Raw genomic sequence first — 24,990 nt, 5'->3', positions numbered from 1 at the left:
GCTATGGTGGCATTACAGCCCAGGACACTAAGCCTAGGACGAGGTGGCCAGGGACACCATGTTTGACAGGAATTATGGTGCTTTAGAAGAAGGATTTATCCTTTATTAAAAGAATGGACTCTCCCTTTAAAATCCTATTTGGGCAAGTAGACAAGTATGGTGCATAGTAATCTAGAAGTCCAGGGGTCACTTGAGATTTTTTTTCTCCTTCCCTCCCCAAGTCTAATTCATCATCAAGTCCTGTGATTCCACTTTATGGATATCCGTGACATCTACACCCAAAGCTTTTGTCTGAATTGGTTTTTTAATGTGTATTTTAATCATTTCTTTCCCAGAATATGGCAGCAGCCTGTTAATTGACTGTCCTGCCTCCTGTTTGCCCTCTTATCTGTCCTCCACAGAGTCTCTAGGAAGATTTTTCCGAAACACGAATAAGATCATGTCAGGATCCTTCAGCACTGCCCTGTCCCTAGCTCCCCTGCCCCCTGCTCTCCCGCCCCACCCTGCCCCTTACTCTCTTCCCTGCCTGTGGCTCCTCTCCCCACCCTGTCTTTGCCTCTGCCTGGAATATGCTTCTTCCCTCGTCCACTGAGTGAACCCCTGTTTGGAGGCCCAGACCAAATGTCTTCTCTGTCACACTTTCTCCAGCCTTCCCTTGCATATCCGTCAAGGGGAGAGAGGCTTCTCAGCCATGCCTGGAGTGTAGCCTCAACCACAGTATGATGCATACTGGATTTCTGAGTCTAATGTCCCTCCCACCCCAGAGTAAGCAGGAAAATGGAGATCACAGTTTATCTCTGCAGGCCTAGCTCCCAGGAGGGTGCTAGGCACATAGTAGGAGTTAAATAAGTGTGTGTTGATTGCCCGATTATAAGAGATAGAAATGAGAGGATGAGGATTTAGTCCACAGAAGAAGCAAAGTGCTGGGAGAGTGGCTTATCTCGTGTCTTTTATCAGCAGAAGCTCATAATGTGTTCTGGCTGTAGTCTTGACTGAGGACAGCCTGCCGCAAAAGCCCTCCCTTCTATCCTCTGATCTTACCCATCGGAGAAATATGGTTGGCCTGGCTGTGAAATGAACACCTGCTTCTGTGTACAGCCCTCACCCCAGTTACCTGATAAACCACTAATTTATTTACATTTTTAATACATGTAGCCACAGATACCATGAAAAGTCACCCCTCCGTCCCTCCGCCATCCCCAGTTACTTACCAGTCTTTGTGTAGCTTCCAGTGGCAGTTCTTTTTCTGCAGGTTCTTCACCATTACTGAGTAATCAATTGCTTCATCCGACTCAGAGCCAGGTTTTCTGGAGTCACATGCTACATTCTTCCTAATGTCCCACCTAGTCCATCTTCTGGGCTGGTGTGTTCCGCACTGCACTGCTCTCGCCTGAGTGAGGGACCAGCACCCTCAGCCATTGCTTCCTCCATGCACCGAGCTTGCTGTCATCAAACTGCTGGATGATGGGAGAAGCAGCTTCACTTAACAGGACCTCTGTCTCCTGGCAAAAACATACTTAAAACTGAGTTACTGTAAGATGGGGACAATGGCAGCATACAGGAGAGCTAGACAAATGAATTGAGGAAGTCTCCCGGGAGGAGGTGACATTGGAGCTGGGCCTTGAAAAGTAAGCGGGTGTCCTCAAGGAAGAGCGGGGCGTTTGAGGCAGAGGACACAGCAGAAGTAAAGGCCTGTGGATATGAAAAGGCATGGCAGGCCTGAGAGAGTAAGGATTGATGTGGCTGGGGGAGGGAGATTCCTGACTCCATGGGGCGTGCTTCTGAACTGAGGCTTGATGGGAACTGCGAGTGCTCCCTGCAGCTGCTCCCGGGGCCCCATTCTGCCCCACAGGTGCTTCCACGGCTGAGCGAGGTTCCCAGGGCTGTTGGCACTCCCACCCACTCCCACCCGCTCAGGCGGGTGGCATCCCAGAAGGAAAGAGGCAGGGGAGGAAGCAGATAAGAAAGACAGCTTCTGTTTAGACACAAATATCTTGGTAATCAGCACAGATGGGATGAGAAATACCAAAAAAAGTACATGACAGTTTAGAGAGAATTTGGCTAAATGTTACATGTTTTTAACATACCTGTGTAGAGTTTTTGGAACAAGCACCTGAGTCCCTCAGAATCTCATTGGAGATGGGGGACATGCCTCAATCAAATGGTGTTTTTATTTCAGAAATGTTCCCTTCCCATCCACAAAAGTATCCTTGTGATTTTTTTTTCTCCCACCAAAATAAGGCGCAGGATTTGTCTCTGACGCTGTGTCTCCCTATTTGGACGGCAAGCTGTGTAACATATTTCTCCCCAGCGTGAAGCTTCTTGGCAGACTCTTGAGGCCACGTTTTGGTGGCTTCAGAGTTATCTTTGGATCTGTCAAAAGTGCTAATGGGCTTTCTGGCCTTCTTTAAGCTCCTCATTTCTATTTTCTTTTTACTTCCATCCTCTCCTAAAAGAAAAATTCATGTAATTCATCAGCAGTTAAGCTTTTTACTGAAATGCTCAGTGAAGGGCCTCGTATTTTTGTTTGTGAAGAGAGCTGTGCCATGTCACCGTCTTCAGAGCAAACCCCACCCTTACATCATTAGCTCTGTGTTCCTCCATCCAGTGGAGGAACCAAGATACACTGGTTGACTCCTTCCGACTGCCTTTGGTGTTTGCTGTTTTGTTTTTCACTGAGTTTGTTAAGAGAGAAGTTGGTGTGGTGGTTAGGGTATGAGTTTTGAATTGAGGAGATCTGGTTTTGAAACATGGTTCTCCCCTTTCTAGCTGGGTGACTTTTAGAAGTCTACTGAGACTTGCTGAGCCTCAGGTTTTTTTTTTCTCATCTATAAAATGGAGATGGTAATGCCTGTTTCAAGCTTGTTGGGAAGATTGGAAAGAACACAGGAAAAGCACCTGTTGCCTGCCACATACAGATCACTCTGTGAATGGGGTAACAGTAATTTTTAACAGAAACATTTCCCTTTCTTTAGGCATACTTGATCTTGTTTCGTTTCTTTTTCCAAATATGAGTTTTACCTACAATTTTGTGTGGAATAAAAACAGCACGGATTTAGAGACATACCCACTCAGGACTGAATCATGTCACATCCACTTACTGCGCGACCTTTGTCAAATTACACAACTTCTCTGTGCCACTGTTTTCTCATCTTCATAGAAGGATAATAATACTTAGTTCAAGGAACAGTTTGAAGATTAAGTGACGTGTTTGATAATAGATGTGAACCTTTCAAACAATAGATGTGCATAAGAGGGACAATGTGGTGTATGGGAAAGCGTATAGGCCGTGGAGTCAGATCTGACTTCGCCAGTTACTGACCTCTCCCAGACTTCTTTATATTGGAAAGAATAACGCCTCACTGGATTTTTGTGAAGATTGCACAATTACACATCCACAGTGTCTGGTACAGTGGCTGGCACTTGATAGGTAGTTATTATATAGAGCTATTAATTCACTTGCTCTGTATTTATAAAGGTTGATGGTTAACCTGGTACTTCAGTCAAACAATAATAAATTATAAGATAAGTGCCCATTTTTACTCCCAGCCCATAGTATTGTTGAAAAGCACTTTATGCTATTTTGCATGTAAAATCCACCTGGTTTACTTCAATTTATGGGTTATAGATCTTTAATCATTATAAACTGCAACCCCTGGCAATAGCATTCCTTCCCTCCCCAACCCTTTCATTTTCAGAGGATTATATATTGTATGGCATTGAAAACCTGTAACATTGAAGAAATTAGCATATTCATGTGTATTATTAAAGTCAGGTGGGTATAGAAAGCATTGTATAAATGAAACACATTCCATTTTTTTTCTGAAATCTGAAGAGTACCAATCTATAGTACTAATTAAAAGAATGAAGCCCAGGCTACAGGGGGGGAAAAAAGCTAGTTGAAACACTGCTTTGTCACAACTTGCTGCTGTTTGTCTTCAACTTTTTTTCCCCTTTTGAGTGAAATACCTGGAAATTGTAAATGTTCGAAATTGCCTTAATTCCAGCTGAGCCATTTTAGCGAATGTAAACTGTGAAGGAGGGGATACCAGCAGTGATGACGGGAGAGGAGCTCGCCTGGTCTTCATGGGTGGCATCTCCTGCACAGAAACGGGCTCAGTGCCAGAAGCGTTTTGGTCCCTGGGTACTTTCTTTTGCTTAGGCATATGGCACAGCACATCGGGAAGGTTCTAGGATCTGGGGCCCAAAGATTTGAGCAGCAGTCCTGTTTCCATTGCTTATTAGACTGTTCCATCTTGGAGAATCTCTCTGAGTCTTGGTTTCCTCATTTGTAAGATATGTAGAATTCCTGTTCTGCTCACCTTTAGAAACTGACCTAAGTGCTGGATGCGACCTCATGTTGTCAAGTAATCACCACACAAAGATGTAATTGCTCAGGCTCCTTCCTCTGTAAGGTCTCTTCCAACTTTACGCTTCATGATTTTACACGTGGGGGATTTGGCCTCCCAGGTAAAAAGAAAAGGACAGGGAAAGAAGAGAGTATACTTTCTGATTATTTTATGTTTCTTATGCTTTTATTAGATACAGTTATAATAAAAACAAAGAAAATCAGCCACAAACCATGCCTTCTTCTTTCTCCTAGAGAAATCTGACAGAATATTTTGTGGCTGTAGATGTTAACAACATGTTGCATCTGTACGCCAGTATGCTGTACGAACGCCGGATACTCATCATTTGCAGCAAACTCAGCACTGTGAGTAGACAGTCTTAAGACTGGCTTTTTAATGATCTAATTTTAATTGAAAGATACATCAGCAAGATGAAAGAACATTTTAGAAAAAGGAGTCAGCTACAGTCCTCTTATATGGGAGCATGTCATTTTCGTTAATTGTTCATGGTTTTTTTTTACAGTGCCAATGCACATTTCATTTATTCCTGTAGTCTCACAGTCAATTATAAATAGCTTTCCATTTGATTGTGTGTTATGAACATTTTGCAGATTTCTACATGAGCTTCAATTGTCATTTTTTAATGTCTACACCATATTTCATGATATGGATGTGTCATTATTTACTAAATCCTTCTTCTCTTGATGGCCATTTAGGTTGTTCATTATGATTTAATCCTTTTAGTAGATAATACTGCAATGAACATCTTTTGGCTTCTTTTGACTGTTACAGTTATATTCTAAGGAGTGAGACACCAGGTCAAAGGACTTGATAAGCACTATGACTTGGGGACTTCCAAATTGCTTTGCAAACAGGTGGTGCTTGTTTACAGTGAAGGCTGCCAGCTGTAGATGAGTGCATCATTTTCATGGCAGCTTTGCCAGGAAAGAGAGAGAGTGTGTGCGCGCATGCATGCGCTCAAGTGTTTTAATTCTGCTAAGAAAGTAGATGTGCTATGGTATTTCAGGCTTGCTTTAATTTTAAAATTACCTCTTTGGTTAGAGGTAACTGAATATTTTCCATGGGTTTATTTTTTTATTTGTATTTTGTTAACATCCTTTCACATTTATAGGTGTCTTGATTTTTTATAAATTATAATGAACTTTCTATATAACTTTTGCTGTGTGTATAATACAAATATTTTTATATTCCTTTTATTTTAGTTTTTCACTTGCTAAGTATAAGAGTTCACATTTTCTCCAATATTTTTTATGAAAATTCTTAAGCCATTATAGAAAGTTGAAATAATTTTACAGTGAATGCTGATATACTTCCATCTAAATTCTACTAGTGACATTGTACCAGTTGCTCTATCGTGTATTTATTCAACTATTTATCATCCATAGCATCCATTAGTCCATCTTTTTTTTTTTTTTTTTGCGACAGAGTCTTACTCTGTCACCCAGGCTGGAGTTCAGTGGCGCTTTCTCAGCTCACTGCAACCTCCACCTCCCAGGTACAAGTAATTCTCTTGCCTCAGTCACCCAAGTAGTTGGGGTTACAGGCACACACCACCACACCCAGCTAATTTTTGTATTTTTAGTAGAGATGGGGTTTTGCCATGTTGACTAGACTGGTCTCGAACTCTTGACCTCAAGTGATCCACCCACCTCGGCCTCCCAAAGTGCTGGGATTACAGCCATCCATCTTATTTTTTATGCATTTCAAAGTAAATCACAGGCATCACTTTACTTTCCCCTAAATAATTCAATATCTGTTTGCTGGGTTTATTGTTGTTTTTGTTTGTAGACAAAACTTATATACAGAAATTGACTGGGAGTAGAATGCCTAATAGGCATCCCTCTGTTAGAGAGAGTAGAAAAATACTTTTATAAGTGGAGAGTTCCCTAATGAAGGGCCTATGGATAAAATCAAGTTATGTGTTTACTTATGAATAAAAGGCACCTAACAATGAAAACTCTCTGAGACTACTAGAGTTTTCCTTACGGTTTTTATTATACCTTCCTTATTATATTATTTCTTTGGTTGTTGATTGCTCATCAAGAACTCAGTTTTTTTTTAATTGTCTGCTATGTGTTAAGAATAGCCTATAGTAGACCTCTTGCTTTGTTTTACATTTTATTTTACACCATACATGCAGTTCATAATTTCAGGGCACAAACACCCAGACTGAGTTTCAGAATGAGAATATTGTCAACCACATCTATCATCACCTCTTTGAAAGAGTCTAGTCCATAACCAGTTACTGTTGCTTTAGATTATTAAATTTCAGTCAACAAAAACATGGCATCATCTCAGTGGAAATGAATTCCCTATACTGTTGCTTTAGATTATTAAATTTCAGTCAACAAAAACATGACATCATCTCAGTGGAAATGAATTCTCTATCATTTAATCATGATGTTTTTGATCCCTTACTGTGTGCCATGCACTGTCCTAAGCACTTTTCATGTATTAACTCATTTAATCCTTACTACAGCAGCCTTAGTGGGTTCTGTAATTACTTCCATCTTACAGATAAGGACGAATGAAACTTCTGTGTGATTTTGCTCTCATAAATGTGGTGGATTAAACACACAAAGTTATTTCTGCTTCCTCCCAAAACTAAAATGAAATAAAGGAATAAATCTACAAACACAAAGAACAGATGCAGCAGAAATTTTTAAAAATAGTAAGAAAATACTGTTAGCAACTTTATGCCAGCATTTGAAAACTAAGGCAAAATAGAAAAAAAATAACTTAGCAAAGTTGACTCCAGAAGAAATAGAAAAATTAAATAGGTTATTTAACTTACAGAAATCAAATCAACATCCTTACATATTTTTCCAGATAAAACACTCATCCCAGGTGGTTTTACAAGTGTGTTTTATCAAACATCTCAAGGAAAAGATTATTTCAATCTTAGACAAACTCCTTAAGAGTCTAGAACAAGAGGGAATGAAACCCAGCTTTTCCTGCGACATTTATATAACCTTGACATTCAACACAAAGACTGCACAAGAAAGAAAACTTAGCAGCCAGTGTCACTCATTAATGTAGGGGTAAAAATACTCAACTAGGAAGCAAACGATTGATGATACTAGAAAATCTATTGATATAACTTACATATTAGCATACTAAATGGGAAAACTTTTATGGTCCTCAATAGAGGGACGGAAAGCACTACCATGTTCGTGAATAAGAAGACTTAATATCTTGAAGAAGTTATTTCATTTCAAAACGATGTATAGATTGTATACAATTATATTCAAAATCCCCATAGGGTTTTACGTAGTACCTGACAAGCCAATTCTAAAATTAATATGGAAAAGCCAGAGAAAGAGCCACAACATACTTGACAAAAAAGAATGGGTTGCGGAAGCTTGCTTTACCAGATATCAAAACTTTCTATAAAGCTGTAGTAATTACAATGCTAGTAGTGGGATGAGGATACACATATGGGCTGATGGAACAGAATAGAGAGCCCAAAAACAGATCACATGTATATGGGCTCTTTATTTCATAAAAAGTGGCATTGTAGCATCTCTGGGGAATCAATAGACTTTTCAATAATTGGCTGTCCACATGGGGAAAAAAAAGGAAGACCGTTTCTATTGTACACACACAAAAATAAGTTCCAAATGGATCAAGAACTTAAATGTGAAAGGCAAAATTTAAAAACATTTAGAAGACAAAATAGAATAATACTTGATAATCTTTGGAGTAGAGAAAGGCTTATTTAAAGGTGGTCCAAAATATACATTGTATAAAAGAAAATATTAAAATTGTGAACTTTTATTCATTAAAAGATACTTTTCTGTGACTGAAAAATCACAAGTTGAGATTTGCCATATAAAAAAACTGACAGAAAATTAGTATCGGAAATAAGTACAGAACTATGACAATTAAAAAGAAGACAAGCCTGTCAATGGAAAAATTGGCAAAAGGCATGAATTAGCATTTCACAGAAGAAATACAAATGGCCAACATCCGTATGGAAAGATACTCAACCACATTAGTAATCATCAAAAAGCACATTAAAACTACAGTGATTATGGCTGGGCACAGTGACTTACACCTATAATCCCAACATTTTGGGAGGCCAAGGTGGGAGGATTGCTTAAGGCCAGGAGTTCAAGAACAGCCTGGGCAACATAGTGAGAGCCCTGTCTCTACAAAGAAAATTAAAAATCAGCGTGGTAGAACGCGCCTGTACTCCTAGCTACTTGGGATGCTGAGGCGGGAAGATCACTTGAGCCCAGGATCATGGCTTTGCAGTAAGCTATGATCATACCACTTCACTCCAGCCTGGACAACAGAGTGAGACCTTGTCTCTAAAAAAACAAACAAAACCAACAGTGAAACACTAGGTTTGCAAAAAATTTGGTGGCTGACAAAGCCAGGTGATATTGGAAGTGTATTAGAGAATGTCATTTACTACTATTTGAAGGGTATGTGCTACAAAACTATTTACGTATGCCCATCACTCAGCAATTCTACACCTAGGTGGAATTTTCTGTGTATACACACACCCCTTGGTCATGTATGGTGGGATACATGTATAAAAATGTTCACAGTGGCTTTTTTTGGGTTTTATTTAAATCCTGGAAATAGTTCTCATGACTACCAACAGAGAACTGATAGACTGTGGTGTAGTCACACAGTGGAATATCGATCGGATCAATGAAAATGAACTGCACTATCAGTATGATTATGTCTCTAATGTAGAAGCTGAGTGAGGAACTGGGTTGCACCAGGATATACTGTTCAGTATGATTTCATTAATATGAAGTTCAAGCTAGAAAAACTAAATGGTATCTTGTTTAGGGATTCACACAAACTACAAAGGTAAAAAGAAATAATTAACACAAAATTTAAGTAATCGTTTCCTCACAGGGAAAGACTGGTTTGGGAAGAGTCGTACAAGGGACATCAAAAGTTTTGCTTTCTGTCTTAAGCCAAGTGAGGAACCAACACATTTTGTTATAAAGGGTCAAATAATAAATACGCCTTTGCAGGTCATATGGTCCTTGTTGCCACTGCTGGGCTCCAACCTTGTAATCGAACAGAGGTAAACTAATGTGTATGATTGTGTGCCAACAAAGCTTTATGGCCAAATACAGGCAGCAGGCCAGGCTTAGCCTTTTCACTGTAGTTTGCTGACCCCTGAGCCAGGTGGTAGGTTTGGGGTTCTTACATTTTTTTTTTCTTTAACAGTTGTTTATATGACATACATACTTAATATATTTCAAAAATTTTTAGAAGCCTAAAAAGAAGGTACAAAGCTCCTTTATCATGAAATTTTAGAATATCAGGGATAGAGACAAAGCAGTTCTCGTACAAAGATTAAGAATCAACATTGCCTGAGATTTGGCAGTGGCAGTTCTGGAAACCAGAAGACAGTGAAGCAGTGTCTTGACCTTCTAAGGGAAAATGATTTCTAACCTAGAATTCTATACCCATCTAATGGAAACCCTCAGGAGAGAGTGCCAGGAACCCACACCACATTGCTCAGCTTCCTGGGGCCTGTACTCCTGGACTCTGCCTTCCCTTTGCAGATGAACCATCTGTCCTCTCTGAGGCCAGTCACTCTGCTTGTCCAGCTTACTTCATTCTGCAAATATTTACTGTGACATTGCCATAGGCACTGGGGATACAGCAGTGAACAAAACAGGCAACAATCCCTGTTCTCATGAAGCTTGCATTCTAGTATCATAGGCCCTCGATAAGTCAGAGGAGTTAAATATCTCGTACAGTAGGAAATGGAAAGTACTAAGGAGTAAAATAAAGCCGAAGAGAGCGGATGGGGAGTGGAGAGTGGCAGGGATTGCAGTTTTACACAGATGGCCTCAGAATGCCAACAGGAAAGGCGACACTGTGGTTTCCTTCAAGGAAATTACTCCAGCAGTAAGCAAGCTCTTCTCTCCTGCGTCTATTATTATTTTCTCTTCTCTCCTGGCACATTCTTATGAGCATGCCAACGTGCTATAGAAGCTCCCAGACTTCAAAACAAAACTTTCTTGACCCATATCCCCTTTATCCCATTTCTAGTCTCCCTTTCAGAACAGAATTCCTTAAGAGAGTTACCTATTTACTAATTCCTCTTGTCTCATTCTCTCCTCAGTCTTCCATTAGGATTCAGTCCCCACCTGTCCACTAAAACAGGTGGACTTGTTTTAGTGTCTTTTTCCAGTCACCAGTGACCTCCTTTGAAGTAAAATTAAAATGAGTTACTACTTGCATAGCTCTTAGAACACAGCCTGGTACGTAGCCTGTGCAAACGTTTATAAATTAATTCTATAATGGGAAATCAAATTTTATTGTCCAGTTTATTAAGGGCCTACCCTACTGGAATGTAAACATCATGAAGACAGGGATTGTTGCCCGTTTCGTTCACTGCTGTGCCCCCAGTGCCTGTGGTAACACCATGATAAATATTTGTGGAATGAAGACCACCAGATAAGCGGGGTGACTGGCCGCTGAGAGGATAACAGTTCATTCACAAAGGGAAGGCAGAATCCAAGTCTTAATGTTGAAAATGTGAAACCAAGAATTCGTGATCTAGAAATAAGGAGATAAATCCTGTGTTGAATGTGATTACTTTGAGTGAAGGGTGTAAGGAGAATGGTGAAGTGGACTGTTCCTTTTCGTGATAAGCCTTGACTACTTTTTGTTTTGTTTTGAAATCTATCAATATATATTACTTTGACTTTTAAAAGGCTTTTCTTAGCAAAGAGTTGATTCTTTTTTTTTTTTTTTTTTTTTTTTTGGAGAAGGAGTCTCGCTCTTTCACCCAGGCTGGAGTGCAGTGGCACGATCTCGGCTCACTGCAGGCTCCGTCCCCCGGGGTTCACGCCATTCTCCTGCCTCAGCCTCCCGCGTAGCTGGGACTACAGGCGCCCGCCACCTCGCCCGGCTAATTTTTTTTTTTATTTTTTAGTAGAGACGGGGTTTCACCGTGTTAGCCAGGATGGTCTCGATCTCCTGACCTCGTGATCCGCCCGCCTCGGCCTCCCAAAGTGCTGGGATTACAGGCGTGAGCCACCGCGCCCGGCCGATTCTTAACTGGGTTCGAAGTCTTATGGATTGCTGGTGGAAGCCTCTCTGGAGGAGGTGGGGTTCTCCTTGTATCTCACGTGCAGTTGGCAGCATCCTGAGAGGTTCTGCGGAGTTTAGGGATGACGTAGCTGAGCCGACTTCTGTTGTATTCATGCCTTTGGGCCTCTTCAAATTCAGAATTTGAAAGTTTCCCAATTGTTGTCTTTTATTTCCTTAAGAGTGGCTTTTTATTATCTTTTAGATGGGGGCTGGTGCAGAGGGGGATATGCAAAGGCCATCTCAGCCTGAGATTTTTTGAGGAACCTCTCTTGACAGATCCTGATGTGGCCTGCAATACTTGACAAACCACATTTTTCTCAATTGTGTTTGATAAAATGGAGGCTTAATGCTCCTCAGAGTCACCAAGCACGTGAAAGATAAAAGCTGTCGAGCACTTGAGTGCTGTCTTCTATAAAAATGACTGTGTCAATAGAGACAAACTCAACAATATTTAGTTCAGAGGCAGGTAATATGCATTTCAGGGTTTCTCGGTCAATAACATTGTGATATTCTGTATAAGAAAAATGTAAGTTTTTGTTCTCTTTGCTCAGTTAATGTATATTGATTGTTTTCCTTTATAAATGATAAATAGGGAAGGCTTAACTAAATCTTGTTCTCTAATGTAAATACTTCAGTGTGATTCCCTGTAGCACAAAGTCCCCATTTTTCTTCCATATTTTCATATCTGAGTTTAATTCATACTGCTTTTTGGAACTCTATGGAGAGCAACTAGGTCAAAGATCTTAATAGAGATAATACACTTCCATCAGCATTCCTAGAAGATAGATATTATTCCCATTTTACAGAACAGCCAGTCCATTTGGAAAGGCGGAATAACTTGCCCAAGGTCATGTCCTAGTCAGTAGGAGAGGTGGCCATGAATATAGGTCATTATGATGCAGTGTCAGGGGAAGGAGGCTTTGGCTTCTGGAAAGGGAGAAGCATCCAAGGATTACACACAAACTAATCTCAGCCCCTTCGAAGTGCATGCCTGGGAACCAGGTTATGTCTATTGGGTGCCATTGCTTACACCATTTTCCAGTCCCTTGTGCGGGAACTGTCGCAAGAGCCAGGGGCACGTTGTTAGGAATAGCCACCCCGCTAAAGGAATTTGAAAATTCTTACAAAGAGCCAAAAAGATACCCTGAGCCAAATCTGGTGGATAAGGTAACTAGTGGAGCTGCGTGCTATTGGTTTGGGTGAAAAATAAGACCTGATTGTATAGTACTTAGAGTGTGTGGTTTTTTTTTTTTTTTTTTTTTTTTGTAGCTTGTAAAGCTCCAGGACCACCAAAGAGCATTCACAGAATAAATGTGTAAGAATATCCTTAAGTAGATTCATCCTCAGTACTTTATATGGGAGCCACCCAGTTCTCCCCCACCCTTTTAAAGTTCTTTTAAGTTAACCTTTTGAGCCACCCCCTTCCTATGTGACAGGCACTATGCTAATCACGTATTTTTCATTGGTTCTTGCAGCAACCCTAGGAGCTTGTGGGTTTTCTTCTCCCTTTGCAGATGGGAATGTTAGCACCCCCAAAAGTTGATGTGCCTTGTCTAAGATGAGCAGCAGAGATGGAATTAAAACCAGGCCAGCATCCTTGCTACCTCATACTACCTTCTTGGTAACTCTCCATTGTCATGAATTCCCTGTGACACTTGTACTCAGAGAAATATTCTTAGCATGACTCTGTTGGCCATGGATCTAAATTAATATAAAGAACCTCTGCCTGGTCATCACCTTTGAACGCACACCTAAGCTTTTCACTTCAGATTTGGCAAGCCCTGTCTGTGCACCTGACACTATTCTAGGCACCAGCCAGGAGGCAGATCTGTGAATTCCCATTGACACTCCCAGTCTGTTAGCCACAGCTCCATTTCCTTAAACACTTCAGATTCCATTCCGTCTGCCCATGCCTTGTTAGACTTGGCTGTCTCCCAGCAGCTCCTGCACCCTACTCCTACCATGAGCGCGGCCTTGGTGGAGCCCTGGGGCATATCTTCTCTATGGTGGAGCCCTGGGGCATATCTTCTCACTGTGGTTTCAGTGTTCATATATTGCAGCTATGTATCTTTGTCCTATACAATAAAGAATAAAGACCCTTCCAGGGTTCATATGTTGCAGTTCCTTCCAGCAGTGTATCTTGGTCCTAATCACCCCCTTTATAATTTAGGGATACTGAAAGAAATTTGGACAACTAAGAATATCCAGTTAAATAGTGACAAAGGCATATTTACTTTACTGAGAAACATCTATTTGTTTTATCCAGTGGATGCTTTTCAGAAGGAAATATTGTATGGTGGCAAGACCACGACCTAATTAGCCTCTACACCCATAACCAAAAACCATTATTACTTTTCTGATGGTACCTCATTTAAGGAAGAAAAAAAAAACTGGCACCCTCTCCCTGTCAGTTTCTTCCTAACTGCATCAACAAAAATTAGTCTCCGGGGCATGTGGGAGCTAGGCAGGACTGGGTACCCTGTGGCCTGAGGAGTGGTGGGTGATACATCTCCCCACCAGCACACAGTCTGGCCCTTAGGAGATGTTTCAGTATTCGGGTGGAACATGGAGACTTTTCCAGCCTTGCCCGAGTTCTGTTCCACCACTCCCACCGACAGCCTCCATTGCCTGAGTACCATCTGGTCTTGAGCCCTAAGAAAGGGCCAGTTTGTGGACTGGGCAGCTTTTCACATTTGGCTTCATTTTTGCTACTTTCCTGATGAACGCCACCTTGTCATGTTGACGCCAGCCTGTGTGATGAGCTGAGCACCTGAATGATGTGTGCAAAGCTTTCCTAGCTCTTCTGGACTAGAAAACACTAATCCTGTTTGCTTATCTGCCGCCCTTGAAGCAGGGATGAGAGTGGCAGTTGAAGGAGGTTTGAAATCCTGGAGCAGAGCCAAGGCCTCTTTGCCTGCACACTCCACTCTGCATGTTCCAGCCGTAGGAACAAACTGCATTATTTTGTTTCAAACTGTGCTCAAGGGAAGCCAAGACCTTGTAACTGGAAACTTACCAAACAGAGAATTCTAAGACTAAATTTAGTGTTCTATTTAAAAAATAAAATAAATCGAACATTGTGTTTGTTTATCTTTTATATGTTAAAAAGGAGAGAGAGTAACCTAGTTCACACTAACAACCTGAGAAGAGTATTCAAAGAAGTGAGAAGAAAACTAATCCTTTTGGTGAAGAGGGAAATCCTTAAGAAATTATAATGAAGTGGCATGGAATAGAGGCTTTGCAGCCAAACTTCCAAGCAACACAGCCTCTCTAATCTCCGTTATATACAATTTTATTGTGGTCCAGAGAACATTTAAAACCACTAAAAAATAAAGGAACTTCCATGGACAGAAAGTAGGAGAGAAGATTGGTGGGTTTTACTTATAGGGGCATTCTCTGGCTTTAAAATATATAGATAATTAATTGCTTGTTGAACTATATTCTTCATTTAATTATGTGTGAATTGGTTTTCTCTTATTCGTGTTAAACTCTAATTGGAATGAAGAACCTTGAGATACCATAGAGACTCTGTAATATAGAGTATCAACAGGTTAATTTGTGACACTTTGATGTGACTTCAACCAGCCATGGTCTCTCTGCTAGCTCTTACCTTCCTCTCCTGCCTCTTCTCCCATTGCTTCAACAAACATCAAGCACTTTGGATGAGGCACAGGATTCAGATTGTCAGTGATTCCCCAGTTCTGATCCATGGATTAGCATTATGTTAGAACCACCCAGAAAACTTGTTAAAATGCAGGTTCTTGGGCACCATCTCCAGACATTCTGGTTCACGAAGTCTAGTATGGAACCAGGGAATGTGTATTTTTTGAGATTCCCCGGATGATTGATACACAGCCTGATTTGGAACCAGTGAATAGACAGTTCTCTAAGACAAAAACAATATTCTTTGGTGGCTGTTATTTTGCATCGTTAGACTCATTTTCATGTTGAGACGACATAATAGAGACTGATCAAGTTCATTTAGAAGATGTTTATGCATACCGACTGGCACTTAAAAAGCTCTTTGTTTCCATATTCTCTTTGGGAGAGCTTTGATTGGGGCCTTGACTAGTCTAGAAAAGGGCCATAGCTGAGTATAATCTGTTCAGGCTCTCAGTAATTTTACGGAATACCAGTGCAGTCCACTGGTGTAATTTGGGGTGCATGTGTGTAAACAGGTGATGTTTCTTTTTTTTTTTTTTGCCATTTCATTGAATTCATCCGATTTCTTCCATGGCAGAAAATTTTATTAGTAATGCAATCAAGTCGTGAAATAGATTGTGTCTTCCTTAGATTGCAGGACTGATAGCTTCTTATATGACTCTTATGAATGAGCATTTTAAAGGATAATATTTAAGTCATTGGCATCTTAATCTACTTAAAAAGCCCTAAATGGCACCCACTTTGGCAGACATGGCTGTCATAAAAGAAATTTTGAGCGCCTACTAGGTGATTGTGACACTGGGAGCAAGGACTCATAGTTTCCTGTGTTGTTTCTGCAGACTGAAAGTGTGGTCACTTTGGTGAACCAAGGTAGTGTGATATGAGCTTAGACCATGAAATCATGGGTGAGTTCAGACACGAAGCACATTCACATTTGTTCTTTTCTGCTACCTTGATAGCTTCAGAGTCTACCAGCTAGATGTGTCAGACAGCCCTGCTGGAGGTATCTTTTCCCAAGAAAAAAGACAGCAGGAGTGGAGGAGAGAGTATCAGACTGCAAGTCAGGATGGCTTTGTTCCACTTCTGCCTCCGCCTTGTACTTAATCCACCATGTGCCACCTTCTAGCCATATGGCCTTGGGCAAGTTACTTGACCTCTCTGAGTCCCTCTGTCCTCTTCTGTGAAAATGGGGATAGTATTCACACCTACCTCAAGATGGTTAAAAAGATCCAGTGACCATCCAGATATGAAAGCACAGAGCCCAGCACTGGGCGCACTATTCACTCTGTAAATGTTACCTGAGGCTGAATCTCATCCTTGCAGGATGTGAAGCAGGCCTGATTCTTGCCCCAGGCAGATTTAATGATTCTTTCTTTATATGCCAACACACTTGAACCTCTATTATAGCACCTCTTTCATAATGCTTTTGTGTGGAAGTTGATTGTTTGCATTTTGATCTTTCTCTCTCTATTTTAAATTGCTTGAGGGCATGGCGTGTGCACATAGTGGATACTCAGTAATTGTTGGATTAATATAGATCACAGCACAGAAGCAGTTTCATGGGAGCTAAGAGCACAGAATCCAGAGCTCAACTTCCCTAGGTTCATATCCTAGTTCTGCCAATAGCTGTGACCTTAATACAAGTTCCTCAACACCCAGGAGCCTTAGTTTCCTCATCTATAAAATGGGGACAATAATGCTACCTACCTTATAGGGCTGTTGTGAAAATTAAATGAGTTAAATATATGTGAAGCACTGTTCCCAGTGATTGGCAGATAGTGATGTGAATTCGGTGGTCATGGTGGTGGCTGTTTTTTGTTTTTGTTTTTGTTTTGAGATGGAGTTTTGTTCTTGTTGCCCAGGCTGGAGTGCAGTGGCGTGATCTTGGCTCACCGCAACCTCTACCTCCCGGGTTCAAGTGATTGTTCTGCCTCTGCCTCCCAAGTAGCTGGGATTACAGGCATGTGCCACCACGCCTGGCTAATTTTGTATTTTTAGTAGAGACGGGGTTTTTCCATGTTGGTCAGGCTAGTCTCGAACTCCCAACCTCAGGTGATCCGCCCGCCTCGTCCTCCCAAAGTGCTGGGGATTATAGGCGTGAGCGTGGCTGTTTTATAGCTTGAATCTTTCTTTTGAGGTTTTTTTTTGGGGGGTGTGGGGGGACGGAGTCTCGTTCTGTTGCCCAGGCTGGAGTATAGTGGGGTGATCTTTGCTCACTGCAACATCTGCCTCTCGGGTTCAAGTGATACTCGTGCCTTAGCCTCCCAAGTAGCTGGGACTACAGGCACCCGTCACCACACCCAGCTAATTTTTGTATTTTTTGGTAGAGAAAAGGTTTCACTCTGTTGGCCAGGCTGGTCTCAAAGTCCTGACCTCAAGTGATCCACCTGCCTTGGCCTCCCAAAGTGCTGGGATTACAGGCATGAGCTACCGCCTGCGGCCTACAGTCACTTTCTAAGGTTAAATTTGCCAAAGAAAACTACATGGAACAGTCCTTTTTCTTTTTCTTTTTTTTTGACTACTCATGCAAATTTAGTAACTCACCACCTGAAGGTTCCTTAGTTTCTTCATGTGTGGATACCTGACAGATAGGTACTCACGATTCCATGTTCAGTTATGCTTTCTTTTTAAAAGTATGATTCTTTATTAAAGCAATAGTATAGATCCATTAGCTAAACATAAATTATGATTTATATTGTCAAAGAAATAGAAATCCACTTAGACTAGATTTGAGGTGGCAAATCGATTTCTTCTTGAGTGCCCACTTTGATCCATTGATCAAAGGTGCATGTGAGGCTAGGCATGGTAGCTCACACCTGTAGTCTCAGCACTGTGGGAGGCTGAGGTGGGCGGATCACTTGAGGTCAGGAGATTGAGACCAGCCTGGCCAACATGGTGAAACTCTGTCTCTACTAAAAACACAAAAATTAGCTGGGCATGGTGGCATTCACCCAGCTACTTGGGAGGCTGAGGCAGGAGAATCACTTGAACCCAGGAGGCAGAGGTTGCAGTGAGCCGAGATTGCACCACTGCAACGCCAGCCTGGGCGGCAGAACGAGATTCTGTATAACAACAACAAAAAGGTACATGTGAGGAAGGATTCTGGGCCACATTCCGACTCTGTGATCGGTTAGTAATGTCTGTCACAGATATGGTGTGGAGGAGTGGCGGCACATTGGCTGTCCCTGTATTGAATAAATTGTTATCAGTCCCCCATGTAACCCTGCCCTTTTCTTTTTCATCTTAAAGATGAAAGAAAGCTCTTTCCTCACTCATGGTGCTGTGGGCTTGTTTACGGTGTAGTTTACCACACCATCGTTTTCTGCTTCTGCTTTGGTAGCTAAAGCTTTTCTCTGGCAGTTTTAGTTGCTTTGATGTTTTAAAGTGTCAAATCTTGGCACGAAAGCTTGTTGCCCCGGTTAATAACTTACTCTAATTACTCTAGTAGATAGCTTTAAAAAAAAATGGAGAGAAGTGATTAAGCAGGCGGTTGATTGCCTGTGTAAGCTTCCTCCTGACTTGGTGATATTGCTGTTGGGGGAAGACGCTTTCCTTCACTCCTTGTTAGGTGGGTTTTTTTTGGGGGGGTGTGTGTGTGTGGGGGGGGGGGGTGTGTGTGTGTGTGTGTGTGTGTGTGTGTGTGTGTGTGTGTGTGTGTGTGTTCCTTCCCTTTCCCAAAAGATAATGGAGAAGGAAAAAGTAAGATGAGTTCCACCAAACTGAAAATGAAACTACTGGAAGAGCAATTGTTGCCATTACCCCCTGAAAAGCAGCCCTGCATTTCAGCTGCTAAGAAAAGCAGGACACTGTTTGCTCTTTCCTTCTACTCACATGTCCGGCATCTGTCTACACTAGCTGAAGGTTCTTTGATTTCTGAGATGTTCTAAGTTGCCTTTCTGCTAGAGTATCTTTGATAGTTTCTTGAAAGCCTATTCCTCCCCCACTAAATACAGTAACTACAATTTGAACATACCTGAACCCTTTATAATTAAAAGTTTTTCTCATACCCATGGAAGGGTTGAAATAGGTTAACTTCACAGAGTCCCTGCAGATTTTGCTTAAAACGTTTTGATGATTTTAGAGAGGATTTGTCATTTAAGAATAAATCATAATCAAAACAACAAAAACCCCAGCAGTGTTTGAATCATGGCACCATGATACTACGAAGATGGTTTATAATGAAAGAATCCAGTTCTCAAACTGAGAAAGGGAACAACTTCCCAAGACACATAGCATTTTCTACAACTGCTCTAAATAAGATGATCCCTGGTCAAAATGAACAAACTTAAGGATGACCTCCCTTTAAAGTCAGTAATCTGGTATCCTTTCTGTATTTATCATTTTATTCATTTCTTTGTGTTTAGGTTCAGAGGGGAAATCCAAATGCCTCTAACCCTGTGAAGCAGGTGTTGGTTTGATTATTTAACATTCTGAATTCTAGGATGGAAAGAATGACTGTGACCATCCAATTGTCTTCCTCTGCCAGCTTTTAGAGCTTGGAATCTTAATACTTTTTCAAAACTATACAGCCTCTAGTTGTGATCTATTAGGCAATTGCAATTTATTAAATGTCTAGGGCCAGGCGCGGTGGCTCACGCCTATAATCCAGGCACTTTGGGAGGTGGGCGGATCACGTGAGGTCAGGAGTTCGAGACCAGCTTGACCAACGTGGAGAAAACCCATCTCTATTAAAAATACAAAATTAGCTGGACATGGTGGCGCATGCCTGTAATCCCAGCTACTCGGGAGGCTGAGGCAGGAGAATCAGTTGAACCTGGCAGGTGGAGGTTGTGGTGAGCTGAGATTGCGCCATTGCACTCCAGCCTGGACAACAAGAGTGAAACTCTGTCTCAAAAAAAAAAAAAAAAAAAAGTCTAGTAATCTTGCCTATTCTTCCTCATGGTGTGAATCTGGAGGCATTCTCCATTCCCCAAACATTTACTTAGCATCGACTCTGTGTCGAACATAGTAGGAGGTAAGAAGAGGAATATTTGGAGGCCGAGGAGGGCAGATCACCTGAGGTCAGGATTTGGAGACCAGCCTGGCCAATTTGGCGAAACCCCGTCTTTGCTAAAAATACAAACATTAATTGGGCGTGGTAGCAGGTGCCTGTAATCCCAGCTACTCAGGAGGCTGAGGCAGGAGAATCACTTGAACATGGGAGGCAGAGGTTGCAGTGAGCCGAGGTCGCACCACTGCACTCCAGTCTGGGTGACAGAGCGAAACTCCATCTCAAAAAAAAAAAAAAAGAGGAATCTGATGTAGTCTTGGTCCTTGAACAGCTCAAATCCATAGCCATCGTGTTCCTGGTCACCTGCGGTCATCTACATCTGAGTTCTGCAGAGGATCAGGGGCCAAGTAAGGAAGACGGCTGTACCCTGGTCAGCTGATGGAGATGAGGTGACCTAAAGGTGGTGGTTCCTACATAGCTCATGAATTCCAGCTGGGCCCTGGAGCTGCAGAGATAAGAAAGCAAGACCAGCTTAAAGACAGACCCTGATTTGCTTCGGCTTAGTACTGCTGAAGAAGGTAAACTGGGGCAGAGGAGGAGCCTTATTCACTTCAAAGGATAGCAATTCCTCTAGAATTGTGAGTTGTCAAAGCTGGAAAGGAACACAGAAATCTTGTAGCCTAGTCTCTTGTTTTACATACAGGACAAATTGAGACCTAGGAAAGGAAGTGGCTTGCCCAGGTCAAAAAGTTAGCAGAAGACTCGGAGCAAGTATGTGAAAGGGAACATGACAAAAAGCAAGACTTTCCAACACTTTCAAGCCAGCCTGTCAGATATATGTACTGAAAATGGAATGTAAACCTTTCTCTTTGACTAATAATAATTACTTCATTGTCTAGAATTTCCTGTGGGTTAAAGACACTACAACACCTTAGTTAAATGTAACTAATCCCCAGGAAATGATCGGATCTGTGTTTGTTTTAAAAATGATTATTTTCTGTCATTGGTATTTTGTCCGAGACATTTGGACATCTAGCAGCAAGGCAAATGCATATCTGTGTCATTTAACAATGTCAGCAGGGACAATACCTCATCTATTTCAGAGTCCTCCACACTGTGGATGGCACAGGGTATACACTCAAATGCTTTTTGAGTTTATTATGCATTGTGGAAACACAGTGGCCGTTATATTCTGACAGACCTGGATGTGAGTCCCAGTTCTGTCACTTACTGTCGATGTGGCCTTGGGCAAGTTATTTCACCTCTGAAACTGTTTCCTTATCTGTGAAATGTGGTGATGAGTGTATATGTGTATCAACACACACACACACACACACACACACACACACACACACACACACACACCACACACACACACACACACACACACACACACACACACACACACACACTTTCCTTTAAAACAATACTTTGCAAGGGTCTAAACCCCAACATGGTACCTATACATATTGTGGTTTTGTCTTTTGAGGGGGCATTCTTATTTTTATTTCATGTCAAGTTGCAGGGCTGCTATTAGGATTCAGCGGAGGCATTGGAATCTAAGATTGTGACAATCTGGGCTTTATCTCTGAGAAATGACTGAAAAAAAAAGTGTCCTTGTGATTTTTCCAACTCCGTCATTGATAACTCTCCATTCATGTCCTACCCCCACTGCCTTCTCCTCATCTCCCTTTGCCTCAAAGAAAACTAATGGAGCCATAGAGAAAGCTCTGAGATATAAATGACCTTGTGCACCTTTAATTGAGGACAGAATTTGCTAAAGTGCATCCAAAAATCCACCAGTGGTTTACTGTACAGTCTGTGTCCTGGCCAGACTGGCTGTTGGCTGTACAATTTGTCTAGTTTTGTCTGGAGTCTTAGACTATTCAGCTGCTTCAGGGCAAAATCTTTTGGGGTGTCATTAAATGAGATTGATAATTGGCTTCTGATGAATATTCATTGTGACTAATGACTTTGGGCAAATTTTACACATACTATCTTTCCATTCTCCCACTGAGTGAGATTTTGATAGAATCATTTTCTTCAACTTGCACTTCAATTATATATTCACAATATCCCTTTGTTGACTACACTCCAAATTACATACTTTCATTACTTTTAACGTTTGTATTCTGTAAGGAATGAACATAGGCCTTTAGGACTTTTATTTTTAGAAACAGGGTTTAGAGTTATTTTAAAAATAAGTGGCAAGTGATACTTTACAGAACAGAGTGTATTATTTCTGATTGAGTATAGATATATAGTAAAACTTTTCTTGTAATCAACTGACTGTTCTTAAGGAATGATGCACATAGTTTATGTCATTTAGTATTTTGGAAAAGAGCCAAATAATTCCCCATTTTGTTTGTTTGTTTTCTTAATCAAATGAGTAATGCATTTTACCCCGATTGCAGAGATTTGGCCCTTAGAAAACCCACTAATGAAATGAACAAACACCTTAAAAGCTTGATTTTCTTTTTATGAGGATAAGTAATTTTAAAATCTTGGCATTGAGGTTGGTAGGTTTGCTTTTGAGGTTAAAAAGACACGAAAAGAACATTATCTGAAGATGAGATCCCTGCTACTTTATCATTTTAAATAGGCTTTTGACCCAAACCAGTTTAACCTAAAAAGAGTCACATAAGTTCTGTCTTAACCAGGTTCATTCTATTAAATGACTTTTTCAAAGGGAATCACAAGTTAATTCATGTGATGATGTTACCTTCATTTGTATGGGACCTTGTAGATTTTGAAGTGCTTTTATTTATTTATTTATATGTTGTGGAGTTAGAGAGTGGGCATATGATTGAATGAATGGGCGAATGGATGAATGAATGACTTGGTTTTCCAGAAGTGCCATGCTTGTGTGTCTAAGCTTGCTGTTTTTGTTTTAGATATTTTTTTCTTTCTTTCTTTTTCGGGGGGACAGAGTCTCGCTCTGTTGCCCAGGCTGGAGTGTAGTGGTGTGATCTCAGCCCACTGCAACCTCTGCCTCCTAGGTTCAAGCAATTCTCCTGCCTCAGCCTCCCGAGTAGCTGGGACTATAGGCATGTGCCACCATGCCTGGCTGTTTTTCTGTATTTTTAGTAGAGATGGGGTTTTGCCATGTTGGCCAGGCTGGTCTTGAACTCCTGATCTCAAGTGATCCGCCCACCTCAGCCTCCCAAAGAGCTGGGATCACAGGCATGAGCTACCACGCCCAATCTGTTTTAGACTTTGAGTCATGTACCTTATTCTGTGAGACTCATGGGAATGTTGATACACTACTGTTAAAAGTCAAGTTACTAAACTGTCTTTGTACTGTGAGTATATTCTAAGTGAAAATCATATTTTATTTACTCAGGACACATCCCATTAACTAGTGCACATGTGTGTGTTGTGTGTTCTGGGCCACTGAGAACGTGGAGGTGGGGACAGGATCTTCCTGTACTTTACAGTCAGGAGACAAACATGCAGCCAGTTACAGTCCAGTTAACAATGGGTGCCTATGGGCTGGGCGCGGTGGCTCACGCCTGTAATTCCAAGACTTTGGGAAGCCGAGGTGGGTGGGTCACTTGAGGTCAGAAGTTCGAGACCAGCCTGGCCAACATGGTGAAACCCCGTCTCTACAAATATACAAAAATTAGCCAGGCACACACCTGTAGTCCCAGCTACTCAGAAGGCTGAGGCAGGAGAATTGCTTGAACCTGGGAGGCGGAGGTTGTAGTGAGCCAAGATCGCACCTCTGCACTCCAGCCTGGATGACAGAGTGAGACCCTGTCTCAATAATAATAATAATAATATTACAATAATAATAGGTGCCTATGCACAGGGAACCAGGGAAGACTTTGAAGAGGAAGTACTTACACAGAGACCTGAGGGAGGAGTTTGCAAGAGGCACAAATCCAGGCCAGTTTAGGGGATGGGTGGAAAGGGATGGGAGGAAAAGGAGTACATGACTCTATCTAAGTGATGTATTCCAAGGACAGACTTGGAGAAGACGGTACAGAGTGTGGCTACAGATGGCTACTGTAAAGCTAGACTGTGGGCTGGTGGAGCCATCCGGGGCCAGGCTTGTCCCCAAAGACTTCTGAGTAGGAAGTGATGGGCCGGAACCTGCACTTGAGGAGGAGCGCTCTGGCAGCTAGTTAAAGATGAGCAGAAAGAGCTGAGACCCAGGGCCAGTGGAACCCTCCAGCCTGACTTCAGGGTGGCATCAGGTCAGAGTTGGTTCATTCTCCACTCACTCTACACCAGCAGGGAGTTTTCATCTCTAAGAAGCCCTGAAGGGATTAGTTTATATATATATATACACATATATATATATATACACATATATATATACGTATATATATATACATATATATGTATATATATACACACACACACACATTAGTTTTTTTAATATATATATATAAATATAAATAACTAATGTTTTGATATGTAAGATATATATCAGCCTCCTTTATATGGGTACCTACGGAAATAGAAGGTGAAGGGATGGGTTAAACCTGCAAGTCTTGACGGGGTTACTGGGAACTGTTCTTGGGTGCCTGCTGAATCAGATCCAGTTCATGGCATGGACCTGGCTTCAAGAACAGGATCTGGAAGAAAGAGTCAGGGCAGGTGGGGGTGGGGAGTAGCAGCCCTGGCTTTAACACACAGCTCTCACAACTGTGAAACATCAGCAGAATATCCAATTTAAAGCTGTTCATGTTACACTAACCTCTGGGATTCTTTTAACTGGGCCTTGGCACTTCACTCTTTCGCCACGTAAATGTCCTGTCAGCAAAGGCCAGTTAACAGCTTCCGAAAGAAGCAAAGTCCTCATGGGAACAGGCTTCCCTGAAACCAAAGAAACATTAAAGAAAAAAAGACAGAAAGAAACATGTGTTGTTGGCTTTTGTCACTTCGTAGCTATATCTCCAAAGGTTGTTTTTTTTTCCTTTC

At 41.5% G+C, this 24,990-nt stretch overlaps 1 protein-coding gene across 10 annotated transcripts in view; it reads left to right on the top strand.

The window, feature by feature from the left end:
- The window catches only part of DENND1A (DENN domain containing 1A), a 551,140-nt gene that overhangs the window by 275,078 nt on the left and 251,072 nt on the right, over positions 1 to 24,990 (top strand). For all 10 annotated transcript variants that reach the window (XM_058445765.1, XM_058445767.1, XM_058445766.1 and 7 more), the window contains one exon: positions 4,604 to 4,714. In XM_058445765.1, coding sequence (XP_058301748.1) covers positions 4,604 to 4,714 — 111 coding nt within the window. The remainder of the gene's footprint in view (positions 1 to 4,603; positions 4,715 to 24,990) is intronic.

Source organism: Hylobates moloch, unplaced genomic scaffold, assembly GCF_009828535.3.
Source record: "Hylobates moloch isolate HMO894 unplaced genomic scaffold, HMol_V3 SCAFFOLD_10, whole genome shotgun sequence".
In the NCBI taxonomy this organism is placed as follows: domain Eukaryota; kingdom Metazoa; phylum Chordata; class Mammalia; order Primates; family Hylobatidae; genus Hylobates; species Hylobates moloch.
This window is presented reverse-complemented; position numbering and strand designations above follow the sequence as displayed.